Source organism: Patagioenas fasciata, chromosome 4 (assembly GCF_037038585.1).
Source record: "Patagioenas fasciata isolate bPatFas1 chromosome 4, bPatFas1.hap1, whole genome shotgun sequence".
Classification (NCBI taxonomy): Eukaryota; Metazoa; Chordata; class Aves; order Columbiformes; family Columbidae; genus Patagioenas; species Patagioenas fasciata.
This window is the reverse complement of record NC_092523.1, coordinates 41,033,838-41,057,519: the sequence shown is the minus strand read 5'-3', so window position 1 is coordinate 41,057,519 and position 23,682 is coordinate 41,033,838. Positions and strand designations below refer to the sequence as shown.

At 39.0% G+C, this 23,682-nt stretch overlaps 2 protein-coding genes across 8 annotated transcripts in view; one reads left to right on the top strand and one right to left on the bottom strand.

Annotated features, from left to right (window-relative positions):
- CLCN3 (chloride voltage-gated channel 3) overlaps positions 1 to 12,026 on the top strand; it is a 71,497-nt gene extending 59,471 nt beyond the window's left edge. For 5 of the 7 annotated variants that reach the window (XM_071807711.1, XM_065836574.2, XM_071807709.1 and 2 more), the window contains 5 exons: positions 1,061 to 1,247; positions 2,733 to 3,131; positions 4,806 to 5,022; positions 7,306 to 7,381; positions 9,065 to 12,026. In XM_071807711.1, coding sequence (XP_071663812.1) covers positions 1,061 to 1,247; positions 2,733 to 3,131; positions 4,806 to 5,022; positions 7,306 to 7,381; positions 9,065 to 9,223 — 1,038 coding nt within the window. In that variant the 3' untranslated portion in view covers positions 9,224 to 12,026. The remainder of the gene's footprint in view (positions 1 to 1,060; positions 1,248 to 2,732; positions 3,132 to 4,805; positions 5,023 to 7,305; positions 7,382 to 9,064) is intronic. The other 2 variants (XM_065836577.2, XM_065836578.2) reach the window with 1 other exon arrangement.
- A 1,602-nt stretch (positions 12,027 to 13,628) lies between these two features.
- On the bottom strand, positions 13,629 to 22,320 carry HPF1 (histone PARylation factor 1). Its single transcript, XM_065837914.2, has 8 exons — positions 22,119 to 22,320; positions 20,807 to 20,966; positions 19,019 to 19,205; positions 18,435 to 18,533; positions 17,252 to 17,402; positions 16,459 to 16,546; positions 15,735 to 15,907; positions 13,629 to 13,874 (listed from the first exon to the last, which is right to left on the bottom strand). The coding sequence occupies exons 1-8, from the start codon at positions 22,173 to 22,175 to the stop codon at positions 13,743 to 13,745; spliced, it is 1,047 nt and encodes a 348-aa protein (XP_065693986.1). The 5' UTR covers positions 22,176 to 22,320; the 3' UTR covers positions 13,629 to 13,742.
- Positions 22,321 to 23,682: the final 1,362 nt, after the last annotated feature.

Genomic DNA, 23,682 nt, shown 5'->3' with positions numbered 1-23,682 from the left:
GGAAAAAATTAATGTGTCCTGTTACACCGGGAGTGTGGTTCTTTAATGAAGTTATTTTGACAAGATGGGTTTAGATGCATTTAGACAAAAAGTAAAAATTCTACCACTTATTTGTAGTCAGGTCTGTACCTCAGTCACAGTAGAAAATATTTTGATACTAACAGCTGCTGTTAAGGAGAAGCAGTGGGCATTTCCAGTTTAATGAGACATTTAGACACCAGTGTGTTTTTTTGGAAAGAAGAGCTTCCTAAGGAGGACAAAAGATACACAACAGCAGTTTCTCAGATGCACCCTCACTCTTTATGAAGCTGCTGATGAAAGCAAGACTTGCAATAATATTCTGTTACGCCATGTTGGTATTGCAAGGCTGTGTGGCCTTTTCAGGTTTTAGTTAATAACAGAAAAAGAGTTTAAATAACTAAAACTACATCATCTTTGTTTTTCTTTTTTAAGTAATGTGGGGGTTTTTTTAAGTAATGTGTTATCTACGTTTTGCAATGGGAGTTGTCCTTCCTTTTTCTCTCTTAGTGTATTTATCATTCTATGTAGATTCTTTGTATGGGAAACTGCAATATAATAAGCAAAGCCCCTTTTAAAAATCACCTGTTTAGTTGGCTGTCTAATGTATAGCAGTGTTAGGAAGCAGTTTGGTAAGGCAGTCATTTAGTGAGCGAATGTTGACTCATAAGAACATGAAGTAATAAGGGAGTTGGGAAATAGGAAGACCTTTTGATATTAGTAGCACAGCTCAGATTGGACACACATATGGTAAGAATTGCGCTGTTGGCACCAAGTCTAATTTGTAGTCCTGTGTTGGTGATAGATTTGCTCTTAAATACAGTAAAATACAACCACATTCCTAAAAGGGATCCAGCTAACTGGGTTGATCAGAGGTATCCGTAGCATTGTGTTAAGTTTTCCTAACCTTGCAATGTCAATTTACATCTTTTGAACATGACAATTTGAGCATTTGCATCTCTTTTGGAGGAAAAAAAATATAAAACTGTGCATCAGGTGTGTTCCCTTCAGCGTGACAGCAGTTCTTCTGTTTCTGTTGCAGGTTCCATCTGGACTGTTCATCCCTAGTATGGCAATCGGAGCAATAGCAGGAAGGATTGTAGGAATTGCAGTGGAGCAGCTGGCTTACTACCATCATGACTGGTTCATTTTCAAGGAGTGGTGTGAAGTTGGAGCTGACTGTATTACACCTGGTCTTTATGCTATGGTTGGTGCTGCTGCATGCTTAGGTAACTAAAGATAACAAAGTAAATACGTATCTCATTTCTTTTACATTGCCAAAATATCGATTAAAAATGAAAAGAGATAAAAATGTGCAGTTTTGGAACACCTGTTTATGTGGACTTCTCTCTCTTCAGAATAATAAATTCACATCTCTACACAAGACTGTCAGATTCTTATGGTCTGAGGAATAACATGTGAAATTTAAATCAACTATAGGATGAGAAAAAGAAGAATTCAAGTAGGAGTGTTTACTTTCTCTTTCTGTTATCAAGAGGTGTCATTACTACATCAGTCAGAAAAATCAGTTTGTTGAAATATATAAAGGAGAGGATTTGCAGAGTCAAGTACTGTTGAAGTTATCACAAGGAGGTGACGTGATCAGCTGCCACGTCTACATGAACTGCAAAAACTGTTCTTGAAATTAATAATCCAAACAAAACTTTCAGAAGTGTCTTAATGATTTGAGGGGTCCACCTTGAGGTATTTTTAACAAGCCTGATTTACAAACTGTTGAAAATCAGCTTCATGGAAAGAGGCTTAAGTTGGGCACCTGAACTAGGAGAGGATTTTTGAAGGTCTTGTCATGTCCTAGCTTATAACTTCATTGCTTTAGACATTAAAAATTATTAGTACATATTCTGCAAAAAAAAGAAGTAGACCTCTTCCTCAAGGAAAAGTACATTTGGGTGACCAAATAAACTAGTGGTATGAATTTATTTTCTGGAGAGATTTCTTCCTCTTTTACTACATCAACATGAATACCTTTTGAAAGCATTGAAAGAAAGATCATACTCTTTTATTGAGAGAAGATACAGCATCAGAAACTTTGGCAGAAAAAAACATCTTGAATACTAATGTACTAACGAAAGAGAAATATAATTCCAGTCTTCTCCCGTTGTACAAGACAGAGATTTCTTTTCGCCAGCTCAGAATTCTCTTAAGCTTTTATGATTCAGCAATAACATTAGATTCCTAATCCTTTGGACAGTACAGCTGTTGAATTGCTACCTGTGACTTCCCTGCAATAATTCCATTCTTTTTTCCAAATTATTATCTTAGTAGTTTTCCTGGTGTTTCTCACTATTTTTAACCTAGGTGTGGTAAGGAGAAATACATAGTTGTATTCTTAGCTTACATGAATGAACTGCACATGTTTTTTAAATCCCTTTATTGTCTTTCTAAGAATTTTCCCTAAAGCTCACTTTTAATTCTAAAAGTTTTGTGGTGTTTTGTGGTTTGTGGGTTTGTTCTTGTTGTTGTGGTTGTGGTGGTGATGGTGGTGGTTGGTTGTGGTTGGTTGCTGTTGGTTGTTGTGTGTTTTTTTGTCTTTCTTTGGTCTTTTTTTTTGTCTACTTTTCTTTTTATTATACAGAATGTTTGTTAGGTGACCTCCAGTGGCAAAGTTGTATTTGTAGTTCTCAACAGGAAGTCAGGAAACTCTAAATTCGTTGTTATTTGTTATTCATTCTTATCTACTATTTTTCTCGCAGGTGGTGTGACAAGGATGACTGTGTCCCTGGTAGTTATTGTCTTTGAGCTAACAGGAGGGCTGGAATATATTGTGCCCCTCATGGCTGCAGTCATGACCAGTAAGTGGGTAGGAGACGCCTTTGGTAGGGAAGGCATTTACGAGGCACACATCCGACTGAATGGATATCCTTTCTTGGATGCAAAGGAAGAATTTACTCACACAACACTGGCTGCTGATGTTATGAGACCTCGAAGAAGTGATCCACCTTTAGCAGTTCTGACACAGGATAATATGACAGTCGAAGACATAGAAAACTTGATCAACGAAACCAGCTATAATGGTTTTCCTGTTATTATGTCAAAAGAATCGCAGAGACTAGTGGGCTTTGCTCTACGAAGAGATTTAACTATTGCAATAGGTAATTCTCTGCAAGTATATATATGTGCAAGTATATATATATGCTAAGTTAAATTGATTTTATAGCTTAAACCAGAGTTTACTCTATGTATTTCAAGACTTATTTCAGGTTCCTCGCACAGGCTGGCTGTTTATTTATTGAATTATGTGATTATCCTCAGTAGCAGGCTCTGAAGTGAAAAAAATGCTTCTCTCTTTGTCATAAAAACAAGAGTTGTCATACTGAAGTAGGGCAAAACATCATCTAGTCCAGTATTTTTGTTTGGTTTAAGGCTTTTACTGGTGTTTCTTTTCTTCAAGTCATGCTACGCTAACATTCTTCTTCGGAATTGAGTAATTCTCATTTTAAAACAGAAGGATTTGTGAGAATTACTATCCAAGGCATTTTTAAACATACATTGTACTTCTCTCTGACGGTATGTTATTTACAGTTGTTTTAATAAATAAGAATGTATTGTGGAGAGATAAGTAAAATATTAATTATTTTAGTTTTATATTTTTCGATTTGTTTGTGTAATGGGGCATTTGGCCCTGGGTACATGAGCACACAGGCCCTATTTGGGTCCTTTTTCTCCAGGTGGGTCTTGGAACTTGTGTGATATTTGTGACAATGCTTTGTGCACTGGCAAGAAAAATTCTGTGGTTTTTGAGGATATTATCATAACCAAAGGAAAAAAATCAGTATTGGGTAAGACAGTGTTACAAAACAGTAACATTTGGTGCATGAAATCAGTGAAGTTGCATCTTCTACTTCTTTTTGATAATTCATACATTTGTACATTGACAAGTATCTCTAACAAGGACACGTGAGAAAGAGACACAAACATCTCCCGTAACTTTTTAAAAAGTGTTTTGTGAACACAACACTGTTTACTTCAGTAAAACTTTTGCCTGTGGTCTTAATGTTGTTTATACTATGGTATGACATCATGTAGGATGTATAGGAGTGTCCAAAACTTGAAAATTATTATAGACATGATACTGTTTTAACTTTACATTTACTTAAGAGTAAGCAGGGGAATAGCAGCACATTCTTCTGATAATACACATTCACTGGTAAGACTCATTTCAGCTGCTGAGATTGCACAGTGTGACTTGCTTAGTTGTGGATTTTGACTGGCTTATTAGAGTTGGGATGCTGATGTCACCAAGGTGATAAAGACATGAGGAAGATCCAGTTACACAAAGTTAAATAAATTCATATAACAAGAAGACAGGATTTTCAGAGTGATCAGAAATTAGTTCTTTGGTTTCAAACTGACAATAGTTACAGCCATTGGAATCATGACGGGGGAGCTGGCAACTGAGATTGGCTTTCCCTTTCACAGTTTCTTCAGCAGCCATCTATGTGCTTCCTGCCTGGTAGTTTTTAAGCCTTTCCACCTCTTTATAGTAAATAAAAGTCATATTGGAGTAGGAAAGGCAGTAGCCAAAGAATGACTAAAGCTGTATGGTAGATGGCTTTTGTGATTTCTGCACAAGCACTTCTTAGGGATAAAGCAGTGGCTATGGAAACAGATCCAGATAGCATCTGTCAGAATATCAGCATTTACAGGATAACATCAGAGTCTGGTAGTGTTGATTGATCTGTCTGTTTGCACCAAATTATCTTACTCCATGAATGTAAATTCTTCCTCCTCTGCTCTTTCCCCCCGCTTCCCTCTTTTTCGTGAAGAAAGTGCTAGAAAGAAGCAGGAAGGGATTGTTGGCAGTTCCAGGGTCTGTTTTGCCCAGCACACCCCATCGCTTCCGGCAGAAAGCCCTCGACCTCTGAAGCTCAGAAGCATACTTGATATGAGCCCTTTCACCGTGACAGACCACACACCAATGGAAATAGTGGTGGATATTTTCCGGAAGCTGGGTCTGAGGCAGTGCCTTGTAACACACAATGGGTGAGTAAAGTGGCAGCAATGCTGTTCATTTCAGTAGATACAGTAACTTTCATTTCCAGGGTCAGAGTATTTGAACCAGGATATATTCCAGGATCATGGTATTTGAACCCAGAAGTTTGTTACTGCAACTGAGGACCTAACTGTTTGTTATGGAGGTGCTGTGCTGTGGCACCTCTCAAGTCCTTATTCCTCCCTTGTAGACCAAGTAAGCAGGCAAGAGATTTCAGTCACTTCAGAATGTTCTTTTAGAAATCATCTCTTGTTCAGCAGCAGAGTTTTACATGTGACACTTGCATGTGGAGAAGACACGGCTTGTCTCACAGAAATTTAGTCATGTGCACAGTCTGAGGCTTGTGTTTCCTCATTCTTACATATATTCTGAGAATGTCCAATGTATGTATCAACTATTGAACATCTACAAGTATCTGGGTTCATAGAAAGTGAGGGAGAAAATGACCCAGTTGATATCTCCTCCTCTGTAGTTCAGTGATGGTGTTTACCACCAAGCTCTTGGGTTTGGAAGACTGAAGAATTAAGTAACTGCTACCAGTTCTGGAACTTCAATCTGCAACTGTTGTTTTTGCACTTCAAAATATTTCAATAAAGTAATTTTAAGATTTAGAATGTTTGTAAATGAGATTATAGGGAATTATCAGCCCAAGGCATGGAAACATACATGCTCATTAAAGTTGCCTCTCTAAATTCCTCCTTTTTTTACATGATCTTTTTCTGTCTAGCAGTTCCTTTGACATTCTGCTTTCCTATATCTCTTGCTTTAAACACTTGACACACAACACTGCAGCTCCTACCATAGTATCTTGCTTTCTCCTTAGCTTGTCTTTTAAGGCACTTGGGAAGTGAAACATGGTCTGCTAATCCACATCATTTAGGATCAATGTCCATGGCACAAAACCCAAGAAACCTGAAATATGAGTGGGACTTACTTTGTTTTGCTCTGGGCAAAAGAACTGCTGTTATAAATGGCAAATATTTACATATCACATTGGTTTCCAAGTTTATTTTTTCAGATGTGTTTTAAAAGATATTTATTTTACATGTTCTCCTGGTTTTTTTTTTTTTTTTTTGCTTCAATTCATCCCTGTATTGAATGGCGAGTAGATGTTTTCAGAAGTATAAATGACTCTTTAAAAACCTTTCTCTGATGGGGAAAGGACATTGTGATCTAACAGTGCAGGCACGCAACTCTTGTTTTGAGGAGGGAAATTTGAATTGATAAAACTTCAGTGAAGAATATTTACTATGATTTTTTTTTCTTAGTTTCTGTTGTGGTTGACTGCCCAGACATTGCTATTGATGTCAAAATAGACTCTGTGCAAGGCTATGTCACACTGTACTATAAATTTTTAACTTTTATGGTAAAGTAGGAACAAGTATGGATTGCTTTAATAATTCACTGTTTTCAAACATCCGTATTGGTTGTCCTACTTCAGTTTACAAACTTGTGATATTCCATGAGCACACTGTCCATTACAACAAGATCAGATAGTAAATACTACTACTAGTGGTATTTAACCACAACATATTGCCATGTGGACATCAAGGACTAATCTATATTTTGGCAAATTTCCTGCAAATTGAATATACCCACATAAGGACACACACCACCTTATTGGTTCCAGGTCAGATTGGAATAGGAACTGTGCAGTAATTGATGCAAACGTAGAGATATTTAAAGACTGAGCCCGACTCTTCCAAATTTGCATGACACTGTCCATTCCAGGGAATTGCTCTTGCTTTACACTGTCATGAGCAACAAATTTGTCTGTTTCTAGGGCCACCAGATAACCCTGCTCTGCAGTGCAGCTTCGAAGTTCGACTGCTGTGACTTTACATAATTACTACATTGTTCGTCTGCTGAGGCTTGTTAAAATGTGAATGATGATTTGTATGTGTGAGGAGAAATAACTATTGAAGAAAGGAAATAAAGTAGATTTTAGTTTCAGTGCCTCTAAAACCTGAAGAGATGTGAGTCTGGGGAGAAGGGATGCAGTGCGCTTCCCTGACCTGTACTTGACATGAGAAACCTACTGCTCTGGAGTGGTTAAAGACCCAATTCTGTTCAGCATTTTGGGAGAAAGAAAAGAGGCAATGTCTGGGAAAGGGTACTGACTTTCAAATCATTTTTCATTTAATTATCTCATGAGCTTTCTTGCAACCTTTTTTTTTAATTATTAGTTTTGCTCTAATCCTTTTTCATTATGATTAGAACTACTTTTTATTTGATTTCACACCCAGTTATTAGCATAACATGATCTGTTTCAGGATTGTCTTGGGGATCATCACAAAGAAGAACATATTAGAGCATCTCGAGCAACTAAAGCAGCACGTCGAACCCTTGGTGATTAGATATATCAGATCTCATAATTAGACACATTAGAAGTCAGGAAGCATGAAACTTGTGAACTGTTCAGGGCTTTGATGACATCGGCTGAGCAATGAAATCACCTTATGCTAAAAATTTGTATTAAACCCTAAAATAATATGTGCAAAATCCTTTTGTAGAAATTAAGCTGTTAATATGGACATACTGTTAGTCACAACATTAAATGAAAGTAAACAATAGACTTTCTGATATTTTTTGTTCTTGAGAACACAACTCGGTAAGAGTTGATCTGCCAATTTCTGCAGGTGGGAAAGCGCGCAGCCAGGAATACTTTTTCCCCTCCTAATGCAAATTAAGATTTTCATATCTGCCTTTTTTTCTGATCTTGACAGCTGTAAGTAGCTGTTAAATAGTAAAGTATCATGTCGTTTGAGAAGCAAAACCAAGCGTATTTTTAATGTATCACAGCATTAGATCTTCGCTGTAATTCCCCTTTATCAACATGGTTTTTTAGAAGTACTCTTGTTTTTAGTAAAGTCCTGTGACTTTATGTAAAGTCGTGTGATTCTGCGGCTGTTACTTACAGCAATTAATGTACTCCTTTATAAAATATTCAGTGATATCCTAAGCCACTGAGTGACACACTATTGTGTTGACTGTTGACTTCAGAATCTAGATATTGTTTTAACCATGATGTTGTGAACTAACCTTAGACAGAAAGTAGACTTTGTCTTAATTTGGACATGGGTTACTAGTTACATCTCTACTAAACATACCCACCAAGTTTAGCTGCTTATGTGCAAAACATGCTAATTATGTTCTCATTTTATGCTAATATTTCACAAGTATTTCATGCGTCCTTTAATATGACCAAATTAAATGTACTAACCAGAATAACAAGGGCAGCAGCTCATTCGTTCTGCTGTTTGCTTCACCTGTGATATTATCCTTTTGGACAATCTCACCCTTTTTGATATTTTGCAGAGTTGTAATTTAAAAGCCATGAAGACCCTGTCATAAGAGCACAGTATCTAAATTGGAAAATGAAAACTTTTACTATTCATAAGTTTATTGTTTAAAGCTGTGAACTCCAAAAACTAGTTAACTATTGTTTATTCTACAAAAGTTTCATGGCTGCTACTGTGTGCTCCTGTGAGCACATTCAGCCTGAGCCCGTGCATCAGACTGGCAGGATCTTTACAATTTAAAAATGGAGGGAAGGGGAGCTTGATTTGCTGTTAGGATTTGGGGCCATCAGGTGGTATGTCACTTCTGATGGCCAGGTTGGAACATGCCTCCCTTATGAAATGGGATCAAAATCACTTCTTTTTCATACCTCTTTTTTTCTTTGTCCCTCTTTGTTACTTTTTTGTTGGCATATGCTAATCAAAATTTCATTTTTGTGGAAACAAAAAATGAAATAAAAATTGTCATGGGCTCCGCTTGTATTACTTGTATTTTATTAAAATGGACTACAGCTGTCAGAGACCACATGGTATGGTGTCTCCGCATTGCTGTCTTTAACAAACTGGTGGTTCCTCAATATTTTGATTAATAAAATGTTTTTGTTTAAATAAGAAAATCAGGCTGTTTACTTTTGTTCTATTCCTGTCAACAAAAAGGACTTGGCTACAGATTTGTTCTGCTTTATTGTTTTCCCGCTTGGATTAATGCTGATCTTCCATTTATCCTTTCCAGGCGCCTCCTTGGCATTATAACAAAAAAAGATATCCTCCGTCATATGGCCCAGACGGCAAACCAAGACCCCGCCTCAATAATGTTCAACTGAAACCCATAGCTGAGGAGAGAGAGGAAACCGAAGAGGAGGTTCATTTGTTGAATAGCACAACACTTTAGTCTGCAGGACGCTTCTAAAATCAGAGACGAGAGCTGGGTTTTTGCATAGCGGTGCCGCTGGCAGTCGGGAGTTGGTCTGGGGGAACGCATGGCGAGAGGAGGAAGGCGAAGGGAGTGCTGCCGGCCTGCACTGGATGCGTCCCGAGACGTCAGGTCTGCCATGATAGTGCAGCAGGCGAGCTCTGTGAGGTGGCGCCATTCTCCAGCCCCAGCCTGGTACTTCAGCGTTGAAGAGACGTGTTATTAGTCCCTGTTTCTGAAGGGATCATTCCGAATTGAGCCATCTTACAGAGACTGAAAGGTCTTGCCCTTTTTACCATTGAAAACTGTTGTGTTAACTCACAAAGCATTATAATGATTACACGTCACCTTTCTACATTCCAGAAGAGCTTTATTTCTCTCTCTCCTGAGCTGTAACAAAGCCTCTTTAAAATTGGTGTGCCCTTTTGAAGCCGTTGTCTCTCATATTGAGATGTACTGTGAGTTACTGAGGTTTGATCACAAGAAGGGAGTTTTTTCTTGTGCCATTAAATGTGTAAGTTTGTATATCATGAAATGCTTGGAGCAGTACAGATCCAGTGCGACAGAAAGAGATGGAACAGGTAATACCTTGCAAGAACCACGTGAGACTTACTTCAGCCCATGTGCTGTCATGATGTGAGAAAAATTTGAAGCAGATGAAACTAGCATTTCAAAGAAAAATACTGGTTTTGCTGCAGAAAATATCAATAATGTGACCTGGTCTTATGCAATTTTTGTATTATTGAAAACACTATGATATATACCAATGTTGTGCAGTACAAGGAAAAATACTGCTGTTCTACTAGTTAAGAGCTGGAACAATTCTGTATACGTGTACCTGGTAAAAATTGCATGCTACAACACTGGAGATCTTTTCCCCCCTGTAAAATTTGAGAACGGTCATTTTTATTTTTTCTTCTCCACAAAAGACGTTCCACTGCTGACATGGTAAGAAGAAATGTAACTCATAACTTGCACTAAATGTATATTATTTTTCTTGAAGTTTTACCATTCTTTATTTATATTTCTATGGATTAAAAAAATCTATTAAATATGAATCAGTTAATATCTCACATAACTAATTACCTTTTTAATGTGATTTTATAGAATAGTTTGTAATCCTCTGCAAGTAATAGAGGATTAGCGAATGTTTACAACTAGATGAAGGGTTGAAGCAAACTGGTTTCTTTATGATCCAACATGCATATAAGGTAATTTTCAAATGTAACTTTCACTGCCATTACCTTGAGATTTTCTTTTTTCTTTACGAGCATATAACTAACTGGAACAGTAACATTATAATTTTATTTACGAAAACTGCAGGGCTTTAATAATGGGAAGAAAGCAATGATAATTATTAGATTGCTTTTGACTTTTTTTTTTTTCCCAAGTATATAGAGGTGTAAATGATACACAGCCATAGAAGAGGAGCAGCAGGGCAGAAACTAATCCAGTACTTGAAACTTTGGCAGGACTTTAAAATTCAGCAGCAACACACACACTAGCAGGTAAACTGACAGATCCTTCTGTACTTTTTTTTTTCCAGGCACTAGATGAATTTGTTTCATATTCACTTTATCAAACCACCACAAACACACAGGAAAAAGGCAACGTGCCATAAGCCTGAAGTGGGGAAGCAGAAAAAAAAAAAAAGCAATCTGGCTGACATAAATCATGCTTTATAATATGGGGCTAGATAAACTTTCCTTCTTTTAAAAATTATGCCCATAAGACTGCAAAAATATAAATGGTAAATGTCTAAAATAGTAATCCTAGGCATGCCTAAGGCAATCGTCAGTTACCTTAAGAACAGTAACATACTGAAACAAAACTGGTACTTCTGGCAAGCTCCAAAATAATGCCTGTGCTGAAGTGTTCCGCTGAATTTTTAGTGATCTGAGTATAAAACTGCCATATCATCATCTCATCTCTTACAGCAACTGGAACCAGTAGAAAGCAAAATGTGCCTATGGGCTCATGGTGATCAGCCCCTGTATTTAAAAGGGGGTGGGAGCTGAAGTCAATGCTAGTGGTTCAAAATGTGTTCTGTTACAGTGTGTAAGCCTGAAGAAACTTTACAGAAGCGGCTTCACAAAGAGCAGGATTTGGCCCATTTCTAGAAGGCAGCTCTGGAAGTTGGCTCTGATGCTGATTTCTGCATTTTTTTTTTCTACAGTGAAAGAACGTACTACATATATGAAAATTGCTTTAAATCAGTTTGAAACCTCTACCCTTTCTGATGTTTTTCTATTAACTTGCTCCTAATCCTACAGATTGTACCATCTGAATTTAAATACAGTTTACACCCCTGCTGTGTTTTATAATTTCAGTATGGATCTCAAATTCTGCATATAAGTTGTGAATCTCTGTTCTCTCTTCTTACCCGCTAAGCTTTCCCTATTGACATTTAAAATGTCTTCTGGTAAACACACATTAGAGGTTCTGATAAGGAGGTATGTGTGCCTGTGCTGTGCAACAACAATTTTCTAACATAAAACTTCCAGCACCTTACTCAAGTTACTAATTTGAAACAAAATGTGATGGATGGGAGGGGGAAAGTGTCAGCTTTTGTTTATTTTTTTTTTCTTTTTTTTAAACCATTCAGTTACTGATTCATGAAGAATACATTCTTTGTTAATCTGTGATATTGCCTAGAGCTGTATTTAATATTGATCTTAATGTTTTTATTTATAATAGTGTGGTAGAGCTGCATATCATTACAGTAAAAATTCTGATTACTGTAATGATTTAATCAAACATTAAAAACTTCTGTATGACCATTTATTGTTCTGTCACATTCTCTTGTTTTCATGAACAATATTTGTGTTGAATTTTGTGTTTATTTTCCCTGAGAGAAAATTAACAGCTAGGACTTTTAAATGCAAAACTATAGGAGACAGATAGATAAGAAACAAAAGAATGAGTTTTAGGAAATGCAATCTTTGTATTGCCTGGGATATGGCTACAAAGCAGTACCATATCAACCCAATCAAAAAGATCAGTGTTAGGTATATTTTTTTTTCTGAAGTAGACATTTAAAAAATTGTTTTAGTTATAGAATAGTTGTCATCTTTGTTTACAATGTTAAAAGTAGATGATGCTTTTACTGTCTAAAAGTCAGGACTATGTATTTTCTACCTCCAGTTTAAAAAAAAGAATTAAGTTAGACATCTGTTGATGATGTAGATTAATCACATAGAACACTTCAGTATTCTTCCAGTTGTAACTGTTTTCCTCCTCAATTAGAGGTTAACAGACAAGATTGGAAAATCCATATTAAGATCCCCATTTTTGCTGATTTAAGCTCAAATAACAATACTGAAAGTGAATACTTTTTTGTTACTTGTATGATTTACAGGGCATTAATATAAAGGTATCTTTTGCTTGGAACCTAAGATGTAAAGGGGAATGAGACCAAATTTTCAAGGAAGCACTGGTCATATAAGACATAACATTATGGGCCTGTGAAGAAGTCTCTGTCCTTGTGCTTGCGTTTGAATAAATGGAACATTTATATGCCAAGTGTTGGGGCTGTCAAATCTACAAAAGTAAATGACATCTGATCCCCAGAACTGAAAATACCTTTTTGATTTAAAACTCAAAACCCACTTTTACAGCACTCTAACCTACATTCCTAAGGGGACTTAGGAAGTGTAGTAATTTACCAAAAAGTAGGGACAACTTCAAAGTTTGAGCATGTTCGTAGTGGCCTGTAATCTTCATCAGTAGTACATTGTCATTACTAATGACATGAACTGCTCCAACAGAAGCAGGCCTGGTGAGTATAAGCAGATGGTATCTTCCATTGCTTTGTGGACTCTTATTCCAAGCAGTTGCCTGAGAATAACACTCTTAATACCAAGGAAAGAGAGCAGTGGACCAATGAACTTGAAAACAATTCACATCTTGTACAATATCAGTTTGATTCTATTTTTAAAGGTCCAAGCTGTTGAAAACAGGGTGACTTCATCTGACTGGTGAAGTACCAACTGCAGTAGATCTTCTCATTTGTCTTGTAACATCAGTTAGCTGTTTTTCCAGCCTATTTGTTTCCTGTTAATTCAGCCAGATCCAGAAGACTGGGACCTTTGTTACAATCCAAGAGAACACTACTGTGAGTTTGTTACCTGTGTGGTGAGACAGAACTGAGGAAAAACACAATGCCAGTCACAGGCCCCAGGAGCAGGGATATGGAGCTCGGTAGGTGTAAAGGAGCAGCCACTTGTGACTGAGCTGCTCTGAACCAGCTTGCAATTGATTCCCTTTCCAGCACCCACTGGTGGGCCAGGCGCAGCCCCTCCCATCAGCACATACACTAGCAGTACATACACCCCTTCAAGCCCCGGACAGTTTGGTGAGAGAAACCAACACAAAGAGGCACCCACTCATTAGAAAAGCTTTACTGAGTGTGGGGCACAAACCCACACACACACAACACAGAAAACCCAAACCCCACACCCGAGAACGCAAGGATGCCCCCTCGCCTGCACCCCCCAGCTCAGGGAGCGAGCTGGTCCACCTTGTCTTCCCGCCGGCTGGCCAAGTGTGATTGGATGATCTCTGCAAAAAGGTTCCTCTTGAGCAGGGTGTAGGCCAGGGGCAGCAGCTGGCCCACTGTCTTGTGGAAGTACTGTAGGGAGAACAAAAACACAGCACCCCAGGGATCAGCAGCTTTAGGTACAGAGCTCAGGCTTTGCCACAACCAAACTGGTTTCTGCAGCCACCTCTGAAAGGAGTGAGACCCCACCTGTACTACACCCCAACAGCCACAGGAAGGCCAGGCTGGGGGACCTGAGCTGCTGCAGTGATAGAGATATTGTCTAACAAGGCAAGAGGTGACAGCTGTTCTTAAAGCATGCAGACATCCAGCCTGGGACTGAAGTCCCTTGGCCTGTCTACAGCTCAAGGGAATGACAGTGGTACTTAGAGTAACCATTTAAGTGCTCCAAATATATAAAAGTCATCAGTATATTTAGCATCTGTAATGTATGTGTAAGCCCATTATAAACATCTTCCCCGTCACAGGAGAGGTAAGTCATTTTCTGTGTCTTCAGCTACAGAGAAAGTGTCAATGTTTCTTCTGGCTCTGTACACAGAGCTCCATTCAGAATGAAAAGCACCTCTGAGCATCTAGAGACAGGCAAAAAACACTGAGACCAAACCATGGTGCTATTTATGTGTGAAGTCATTGTTTTTTCTTATTTTTTACTAAATTAGAAAATGAAGTAAGGTTTCTATTTTCAGAAAACAGCTGCAAAGTTATAGCAGTTTCAAGTTCCTCCATCAGGTATCAGGCCATGTCACAACACTGTAAAGATATCATTAATCATTGCATGAGTTTATCAGTGGTTAATCTCATGTGCTGAGAAGCATGAAGTGTGAAAGACGGAGTTTCTCTCTACCTACTCAGCCAACTGGAAGTAACTATTTCTTCCAGTGCCCTTCCAGATGTAGGAAGGAATTAAGCAGCTGAAACAGTATAATCACTGAAGGAAGAGTCCTCAGTAAGCAATATACCAGAGAAAGATACATTATCAGATGCTGTAGGGAATTTAAAAAGTAGAGTGGGGAATCTTAAGAAACACATTAGCAATTTAACAGTGTATAGAAAAAACAGCAAGTTTTCCTTCATCTCAGTGGCTAAATACTTTTAACTAGTGTTTAGCAAAATGTTTCTGGGTCTACATTTAATATTGCAAGATTTTTATCTTTCTACATGATGCTTTGGAGCACCCCTTAGCCAATACTGCTTTTACTAAAAAGCAGCTATTTTGCACAGGTGTTTACTGTGACTATCCTTTCCTACTACATTTATGTTCAAGCTTCTTTGTTATTTCCTAGTCACGGATTTATTACAGACATGACCCTTTTCATCAACAGGGCAGTGGCTAATACAAAACAGAAGTGTTCAGTAGAATATTTATGTGTGATTAAGTGCTAAGTAACTCAATGAGCTTATTTATGATATTTGTTATTAACACAGAACCAGACACCTGGTGGGAGATCTTTGATGCAGCCATACGAGCATCAGCAGGCAACTGACCTAGGCTCAAGTTTTCTCAGCTGGGGTTGCTACAAACATCAGTCTGTTTCTTGATCCAGGTGACCACGAGTGCCTGTGCCCATACAAGTAGCTGGGGATAGAGGGCTATAGCTATTCAGTATATCCCAAACAAACATTCTGCATTTTTAGGAATCTTAATGACAGCTTGTTGTCTTACATCAAATCACAACAGTTAAAGGCTGCTTAAATGCTTCTGAATTGCAGGATTATACTTTCATACAAGCAATTTTAAATTCAACATGGAATGTTATCATAAGTGTGACTTTTTAAACAGCCTTCACAAATTAAGACTATTCTTGTAGACTTTCACAATTCCTAGGGATAATTATATAATTGAGTTGGGAATAAAGATCTATGACACATAACTCTTGGTCCACACAAAAAATAATGCATAATTTTGTGACATATGGTTGTTGTATTACTCACATGTGATCCATAGCAGAACAGGTCCATGCCTAGTTCATACCCCATTCCATAGTCACATTCATCATTCGCAAACTGAACAAAGGTAAGCATTTCTTGAATGGGTGCAAAGGCCTTCAGTCTCTCATCATCAGTAGGAGCATCAACAATGGCCTTACAAATTTTTTTGAGATTGGCTGCAAAAAAACCCAAACATTTAGATCTTTAAATAAAGAAATCTAATGTTGCACAGAAGTAGTTTGTGGCAAAAGCTTACTGTGTGTCACGCTTACAGGAAGACAAAGCGAGCACATCCTGAGCTGCTGGTGAAAAAGCCTCCCCCTTTGCCTTTGCTGCACATTCTTGCCCCATGCCCACCCAGCTCAGTTCCCCATATAGAAACAAGTATTTGTGTGGTGAACTTGCATCAGGGAACTGATTCTTATTAGAACACCACTGGGAGAAGACAGGGAATAAGAAACAAACCCACAAATCCCTGAATGTAGGTCATCTCAACTACTACTTCAGGAATTTTCAGATGTAGCACATTTCATTGACTCTCATCTGGTTCATTTAAAGAAAATACTTTGAGCTCAGGTACGATGGTTAAGACTTCTGCCTTTTACTCCCATTGCTCATATTCTTCAAGCAGGAAATATCAGTGCAGTTTTGTCTTTGCAGAGTAGTTGTGTGACTAAAGTTTGTTTACTTAAATAAAACAGGGAAATGTAGCCAACAAGATAGTCACCATTTGTTTCAGGAAGTTCTCTGTATCCGACATCATTTTTGTCTACAGGAACAACTAAGCCTGCTCCATGAAATGCTTTCGTCACCACCTAAATAAAGAGACATTAAATTGAATATAGCGCTCTAAGTCAATACTGTGACATAAAACCACTGACTTCACTAAACAATATTAACACCTGACTGCTGGTGGTCAAACCTAATATAATGTCCAGGCTCCAGGACATCAACATACTTTCAAATTAAAATAGCAGTTACTTTTAAGTACTGAGGTGTAAAATAACTGGAAAATCTATTTCAGTCGAATTCTGAAATCTAGGAATCCTTGTAGTCACTTGTGTAGCACTGTACTTCATCTGTTTAGTCACCTCCTACTATAATTATTTCTGATAGGTATGCGAAAAACCTGTTACTAACCCACATCATCCTTTAACAGTCCTGTTTCCAATAGATCAAACCCAAGTGTTAGCATTAATTTTCACTTTGAAGCAGTTTTCTTCATGCTCCCCATTTGTTTTAATTTTTAGACTACTTTCCTTTTTTTTTTTTTTTTTGTTGTTTTCTCTTTAATTGAATGCTAAGCTATCAAGCTATGGTTTACAAGAATACAGTGTTTCGATTTAATCCTTTTATTTGGAACACGCTTGTATTAATCTTCCCTTTCCTGAAGTTCTAGAGAAATTCCTAAATGAAACATCCTTACTGACTAGAAGGAAACAAAAAATGAAAAAGAAGGCAAGTAAATGAAAAAAGTTTAACAGAACTTGGTGCTCTCCAGTTGATCAGGAAAGTCATACTTTCTTATCTCTCTGTTTCATCTTCAAGGTTTTTTGTTCCAAAGAGTAACCCAGTTCTTTTGCTGTTCTTGTTAGTTTTTCATCTATGTCTTTCAAAAGAGCATTTTTCTTTTTATCAGTCACTTCCTTAAGGTTTTTTGACAAAAATAATCTGCAAAGAAAAAGAAACAGGTCTTAAGAGAGCTTAACAGAAGACAAACAAATGAATAGCCTTCTAATCACTAAACCTCCACATCTTATAATGAAGATTAGCAGTCATGGGTTTATTTATACACATAGACTTGGGATTGCAAGCTTCTTGACAATGAGAAAGATAAAAAGTTAAGCACAGACAGTACTTTGGCATTGCCTATCTGTATTTGCATTACGATCCAGCTTATGCAACCTGCAAGTGAAGATTCTCTTGGACTCAGTAGCTGTTCATCCTTCTATCTTAAGAATTCAATTTGCTGCTTCAGTGCTGTTACACTATTTATCATTCAAGTCATGCACATAAATACATATTTATGAGATTCATCATGGTGCTTTCAAAACAAACGTCCTCGTTTAACTCTGCACTACACAAGGGGTCTTTTGCAGAAGCTATTCTTCAGTATGCTTTCACTTACTGACATGCGTCTGTAGAGAGCTCTCCATTTTTAACTGACAAGTGATGAAATGTTGTTTACATTCATGATGCAGGGCCATATAAAGCTTCATTAATCATATTGAACTACATATCCATATAAATGTTATCCTGCTCCAAGTCTGAAATGGTACTTCTTGCAGTTATTCATTATATACAAAAAATAATATATTTTTATGTAAGCAAGAACAAGAGATAGATACTACTTATTTAGTGAAATATTCAGATTTCCTTCACCACTGTTTGAGATGCCCTTTACTTATGAAGTACTTTAACACACCCAGTAGTCATTTTTTCTTCCAATAGAGCCTATCCCTGCCAACATACTTAAAGGATGAGATAATCAACACTTATCTATTTCATTTTTAAAAGGAAAACATTGTCAAGAAGGCTATTAAGGCTTTTGAGATTACCTTAAATCTTGCTAGCAGGAACAGAAAAATCAATGAGCATTTCTTGAGAAAGATAGATATATAATAAATCTGGTACATTACTCTACATCACATCTCCCAATTAATCTCTTTACTCTTTATGAAGAAAAGTAAATATGAACCTTACTTGACTGCTGCAAAGACATTATCACCAACTTGTGTAATCACGCAGCCCTTCTTAGCTTCATTTGCACCAACCCACACTGGAAGTTCATCTGGTACATCCCTATATATGAAAAAATACACACAAACAATGAAGCTGTTTTGAAGTAAAATTAATTTGCCTCCTTACCACGCTGCCACCTCCTTCAGAAACATAACAAAAAACTCCCTTAGATCTAAAGCTCTGAAGTCTTACAGCATGGCTTTTAGAGGTATTTATATCAATATAAGTAAAGAGAAGACACATTCACTTTATTTCATAGGGCTTGACTTTTTCTTTTAAGTGACATGGCAAACATTTAAGATTAATAAGTGAACGTGCTCTAGAGGGTTGAGGAAGGTAATTTAATAAATATTTAAACCTAGTCTTCAACCCAATATCTGTGATCTTTTAAAATAAAAGATAAATCCATCTGTTAATATCCTACTACAGAAGAGAAAGATTATTTGGTAGTAGCACACAATTCTAAAATCCTGTCTTGTGGAAAAAAGGGGAGAAAAAGCTACATATAATTGCAGTCCAGCAAGAGTATGTATTAAATAAAATACCTGAAATATCCCATGTGATACTGTGTTTTGCTATCCCCAACAAGTATAGTCTGGAATTCTGGGGGATCATAGAAGAATCTCCAGTGAAGATTGAAGTCCAGGTCTGTTGATTTTGCTTTTTTGTGTTTTCCAGCAAGAATATCATATGGGCCAACCAGCTTAAGTCCAACACTTGACATGAGTGCATCTGAAAAGCAAAGCATGAATTAGTTTGCCTTCTGGTGGGTGCATATCTAAAACCAAGAAGTTCTTGTGTCACTCACGTAACAAAAGCTTCCATAAATACAAACAGTCAACCACACCGCTTACCAGAAAGGGAAAGCAGAGACAATCTGTTATTCAGATAGCTCTCATTCAAGACTAAGGTTATTACACTTCTCATATAAGTAGTGGTCAATGGTTCAACATCCAGATGGAGACTGGTGAAAAGCGGTATCCCTCAGGGGTTTGTACTGGGACAAGTACTGTTTAATATCTTCATCAATGGCATAGACATTGGGATCGAGTGTGTCCTCAGCAAGTTTGCAGATGACACCAAGCTGAGTGGTGCAGCTGACACGCCTGAGGGAGGAGATGCCATCCAGAGGAACCCGGACAATCTCAAGAAGCAGGCCCATGTGAATCTCATAAGGTTCAACAAGGCCAAGTGCAAGATCCTGCACATGGGTCAAGGCAACCCCTGGTATCAATACAGGCTAGGGGATGAACAGATTGACCGCAACACTGCCAAGAACTTATGGGTACTGCTGGATGAAAGACTGGACATGAGCTAGCAATGTGTGCTTGCAGCCCTGAAGGCCAGCTGTATCTTGGGCTGCATCAAAAGGAGTGTGACCAGCAGGTTGAGGGAGGAGATTCTGCCCCTTTACTCTGCTCTGGTGAGACCCCACCTGGAGACCTGCATTCAACTCTGGAGCCCTCAGTACAGGAAAGACATGGACCTGTTGGAGAGTGGCCAGAGGAGGCCACAACAGTGATCAGTGGGATGGAAAAGGCCTCCTGTGAGGACAGGTTGAGAGATTTGGGGCTGTTCGGCCTGAAGAAGTGAAGGCTCTGGGAAGACCTAATTGTGGTCTTTCAGTGCTTAAAAGGGGCCTAGAAGAAAGATGGGACAGGCTTTTTAGAAGGGCCTGTTGTGACAGGACAAGGGATAATAGTTTTACACTAAAACAGGGGAGATTCAGATTAGCTATGAGAAAGAATTTTTTATTTTTTCAATGATGGTGGTAAAACACTGGAACAGGCTGTCCAGAGAGGTAACAGATGCCCCATCCCTGGAAACATCTGAAGTCAGGTTGGACAGGGCTCTGAGCAACCTGATCTAGTTGAAGATATCCCTGCTCATTGGAGGAGGTTGGACTGGGTGACCTTTGAAGGCCCTTTCCAACTCAAACCATCCTACGATCCTAAAAGAAACTGTCATTTCTAGAGCACCCAGGGATGCCACATTCTGTTATATAATAAATTTGGGTAAGCTGAAGTGCTGATTGATATGAGGATACTTCAGTTTCATACTAAACATTTTCAATGGACTTGCAGGAAAGGCAGACTTAATATTTAGTCCCTTTGTATTACACCATTTAAGTAATTATATTTTAGAAAGCCTTAAGTGTACTAACGTCTTTGTAATTATCTCCAGTATTCTTGTTTACACTCATTTGAATGTCCTTCATCATAACTGAACACTGAAGCAGCATTAAAATGAATTTGATCCCCTCCAGTCTGCCTGTCTTCAGGCTGTTTTTAAGAGTGAAAATTAGAAGAGGGAAAAAATATTTTAAAACCCACCACTTGGTTTCTCAGGATCTAGTTCCTTGCAAAACTTCCAAAACTGATAGAAGTCTTCAGGTAGCCTAAGCTGATAGCATGCTTCTGCTTCTTGACGAAGATTATCAGGGATATCTGCCTGATTTGACCTTCTCTTCTTAACATCTCCATTTTTTTCACACTGCAGATAAACAAACCAAAACACAAATTTCAGTTAGTGGCTTCCTGTCAGTTCTATTGAAGGATTTTATAGAGCTTCTATATTCAGAGAAACAATGATTAAAACCATCAAGTAATGCTTGTTACTTAAAGCAGCATATATACTGATTAGAACTTCTATTTTAGACAGAATCCCTTAAAAGTGCATTATCTGAGACATGTGCTAAACATGTATGTAATATCAAAATAGCACTTTGATATTTATGGGTCACTGTAACCAACAGAAGCATTTTTATTAGCTAATCAAGCAAAGGACTAAGCAATCCCAAAGTTTAATCCAGGTTCTATGTTATTTTCAAATAACCACTTCCAAACACACGGCAGCTTGCATCCAAGAAACTCATGTCTTTTACAAACACTTGAGAGTAGGCATATTATTTTGTCACATCTGGTTAAACGACACAACAAAAATCCATTGAGGCTCAACTATCTGAACTACTCCACTATTCAGCATCCAAACTAGTGCAGTTTACACCATAGCATTTTAAAGGTAAAGTTGTTTTAAAAATGATGTAATATGAACCATTATGTTTCTGAAACAATCCATTTGGGCATGCACAGTGCTAAAGTGGTAACCTCGATTACCTCATTCCCACATAAGGCTCCAAGAATTTCTAGGAATTATTATCCTACTAATTTAAAGAAAGAAAGAAAAAAAATAGGCAAGGTTTCTTTTATCTTGTCAGGACAGTACATGAGGCAGACATCCCATCTCCTGAGCAGGCCACCACCAGGTACCTCACCACAGCAGGTGTTCCCGGGCAGGTGTGTTTACAGCACACCCCAAGGGCGGCGGTGACGCGGGAGATGCCCGGGTAGCAGGAGAGGCTCCCGTGTCGGAGACCGAGGGGTCGAGAGTCCCAGGGACTTTTATGAAAGCTGCGGGGCGAACAGAACAGGGGCAAGGAGGCCAAGGCCCAGCACTACGACAAAGCACTCACGCCGACTCAGGCCTACGGCCCCGCAACTGCGGCCCTCAGAGCTCGCCAGGGTCTCTCAGGGGGCGGCTGCCGCTGCCCGTGATTCCCGCAGGGCCGGTGCCGCGCGCAGGCTCGGCCCCTCAGGCACCACCACTTCCCTCCCCGCCCCGCCCCGCGCGCCCGCTAACGGCCACCTGCTCGCCGTCCGGGCCCGCCGCCCCGCGCGGCCTCCGCTTCCCGCCACCTGTCATGCTCCCGCCGGCCGCATCGCACCCGCCCCTCGCCGCCGCTTCCGAGCCCGCGCACTGCGCCTGCGCAATCAAGCGGCGCGCTCCTGGCCGGCCACGCCCACCCCCTCGCGCACCGGGGCGTCAAACGGGAGTTTAACGGCTGCGGGCCCACAGGAGGGGCCGGGAGGGAGCAGGTTAGCGGGAGTCTCCGCGAGAAAGGAGACGCTTGGCAGCGGCCGGCTCGGCCTCCGCCCCTCGCTGCTGACTGGCAGGGGAAGGCGGAGTGGAGGGGCGGGAAAGAGGCGGCACAGCAGTACCCGGCAAGGCTGCGTTAGCCCTGGGCTGAAGCGAGCGAACGCGGTTAACCCTTGATTGCGTGCACGCCTGTGGCTGGAGCCAGAGATCAAGCAGGGCGGTTTAGCGCCATGTTTCCTCAGCGTAGGCTAACCCACCTCAGGACTGCCTGTATCAGGGGTGTCAAACTCATTTTCACCGGCGGCCACATCAGCCTCGCGGTTGTGGAAAGGACTTTGACATCCCTGGCCTATATACACTTTTGAGGCTTTAATTACACATACCTGCAAATTATATAATAGAATAATTTAGGTTTGAAAAAACCTTTAAGATCATCACATCCAACCATAATGCCTGTAAATCCCTGTAATGCAAGTTAAGGTAGTATATTTGGATGAGACTGAGGGAAAAAAAAAAAGATTACCTGAAACAAATGTAATCTTCCCCTTCAGAGCCAAAAGTGTAAGAGACAGAGGAAGTGAGACCGATTTTCAGTATACAAAAAAAGGAGGGAGAGGAAGCCAAAAAAAACCTCACAACAAAACAATCCCCAAAGCCTCTGCTTTAGCATTTGACAGCTGCCAGGAATATAAGTGTCATCACATAATTTCTCTTCTAATGAAAGAATTGAGGCAGCAGCATGTAACATGCAGCAAGTGGGACACATTCCTCAATTTCGAAAAGCACATGATCATGTTTATGCAACATCCAGTCATTTGAGTATATGGGCTAAAATGCTTTGCAAAGAAAAAGGTCTAGAGAACCAATAGCACAGAAGGAGGCTGGGTAGCTGTTTACATATAAACCTTCACTTTTCTATTTCAGTAAGTCAGATTGCAGTGGCTTTATTTAAAGCAGCATAAAGTAGTTTAGCTACAGGAATTTTTTTGTGTGTGTAGTGTATATATAGCAAAGGTGCAGGTGTGCTATAAATGCAGCGGTGTTTTATCAACCCATTAAAGTTGTAAGTATTTTCTATGGTATAGATTATTAGCTTAGGTCTAGAAATAAGCTGCAGTACCTTTCAACCACATATAACATTGACAGTTACGCATTTAGCACAAAACCTTGATAATTTTAAGTCTGTCTACAGCATTCACTATTAGAAGTTACACACAACATCCCAGGAAACTTGATCCTGACTGGTGTTATATGTATGTAAAACAGCTAAGCACTTTGTAGAAACCATGGGTTGACATTCTATAGATACAGGACAATCAATGACAAAGACTCC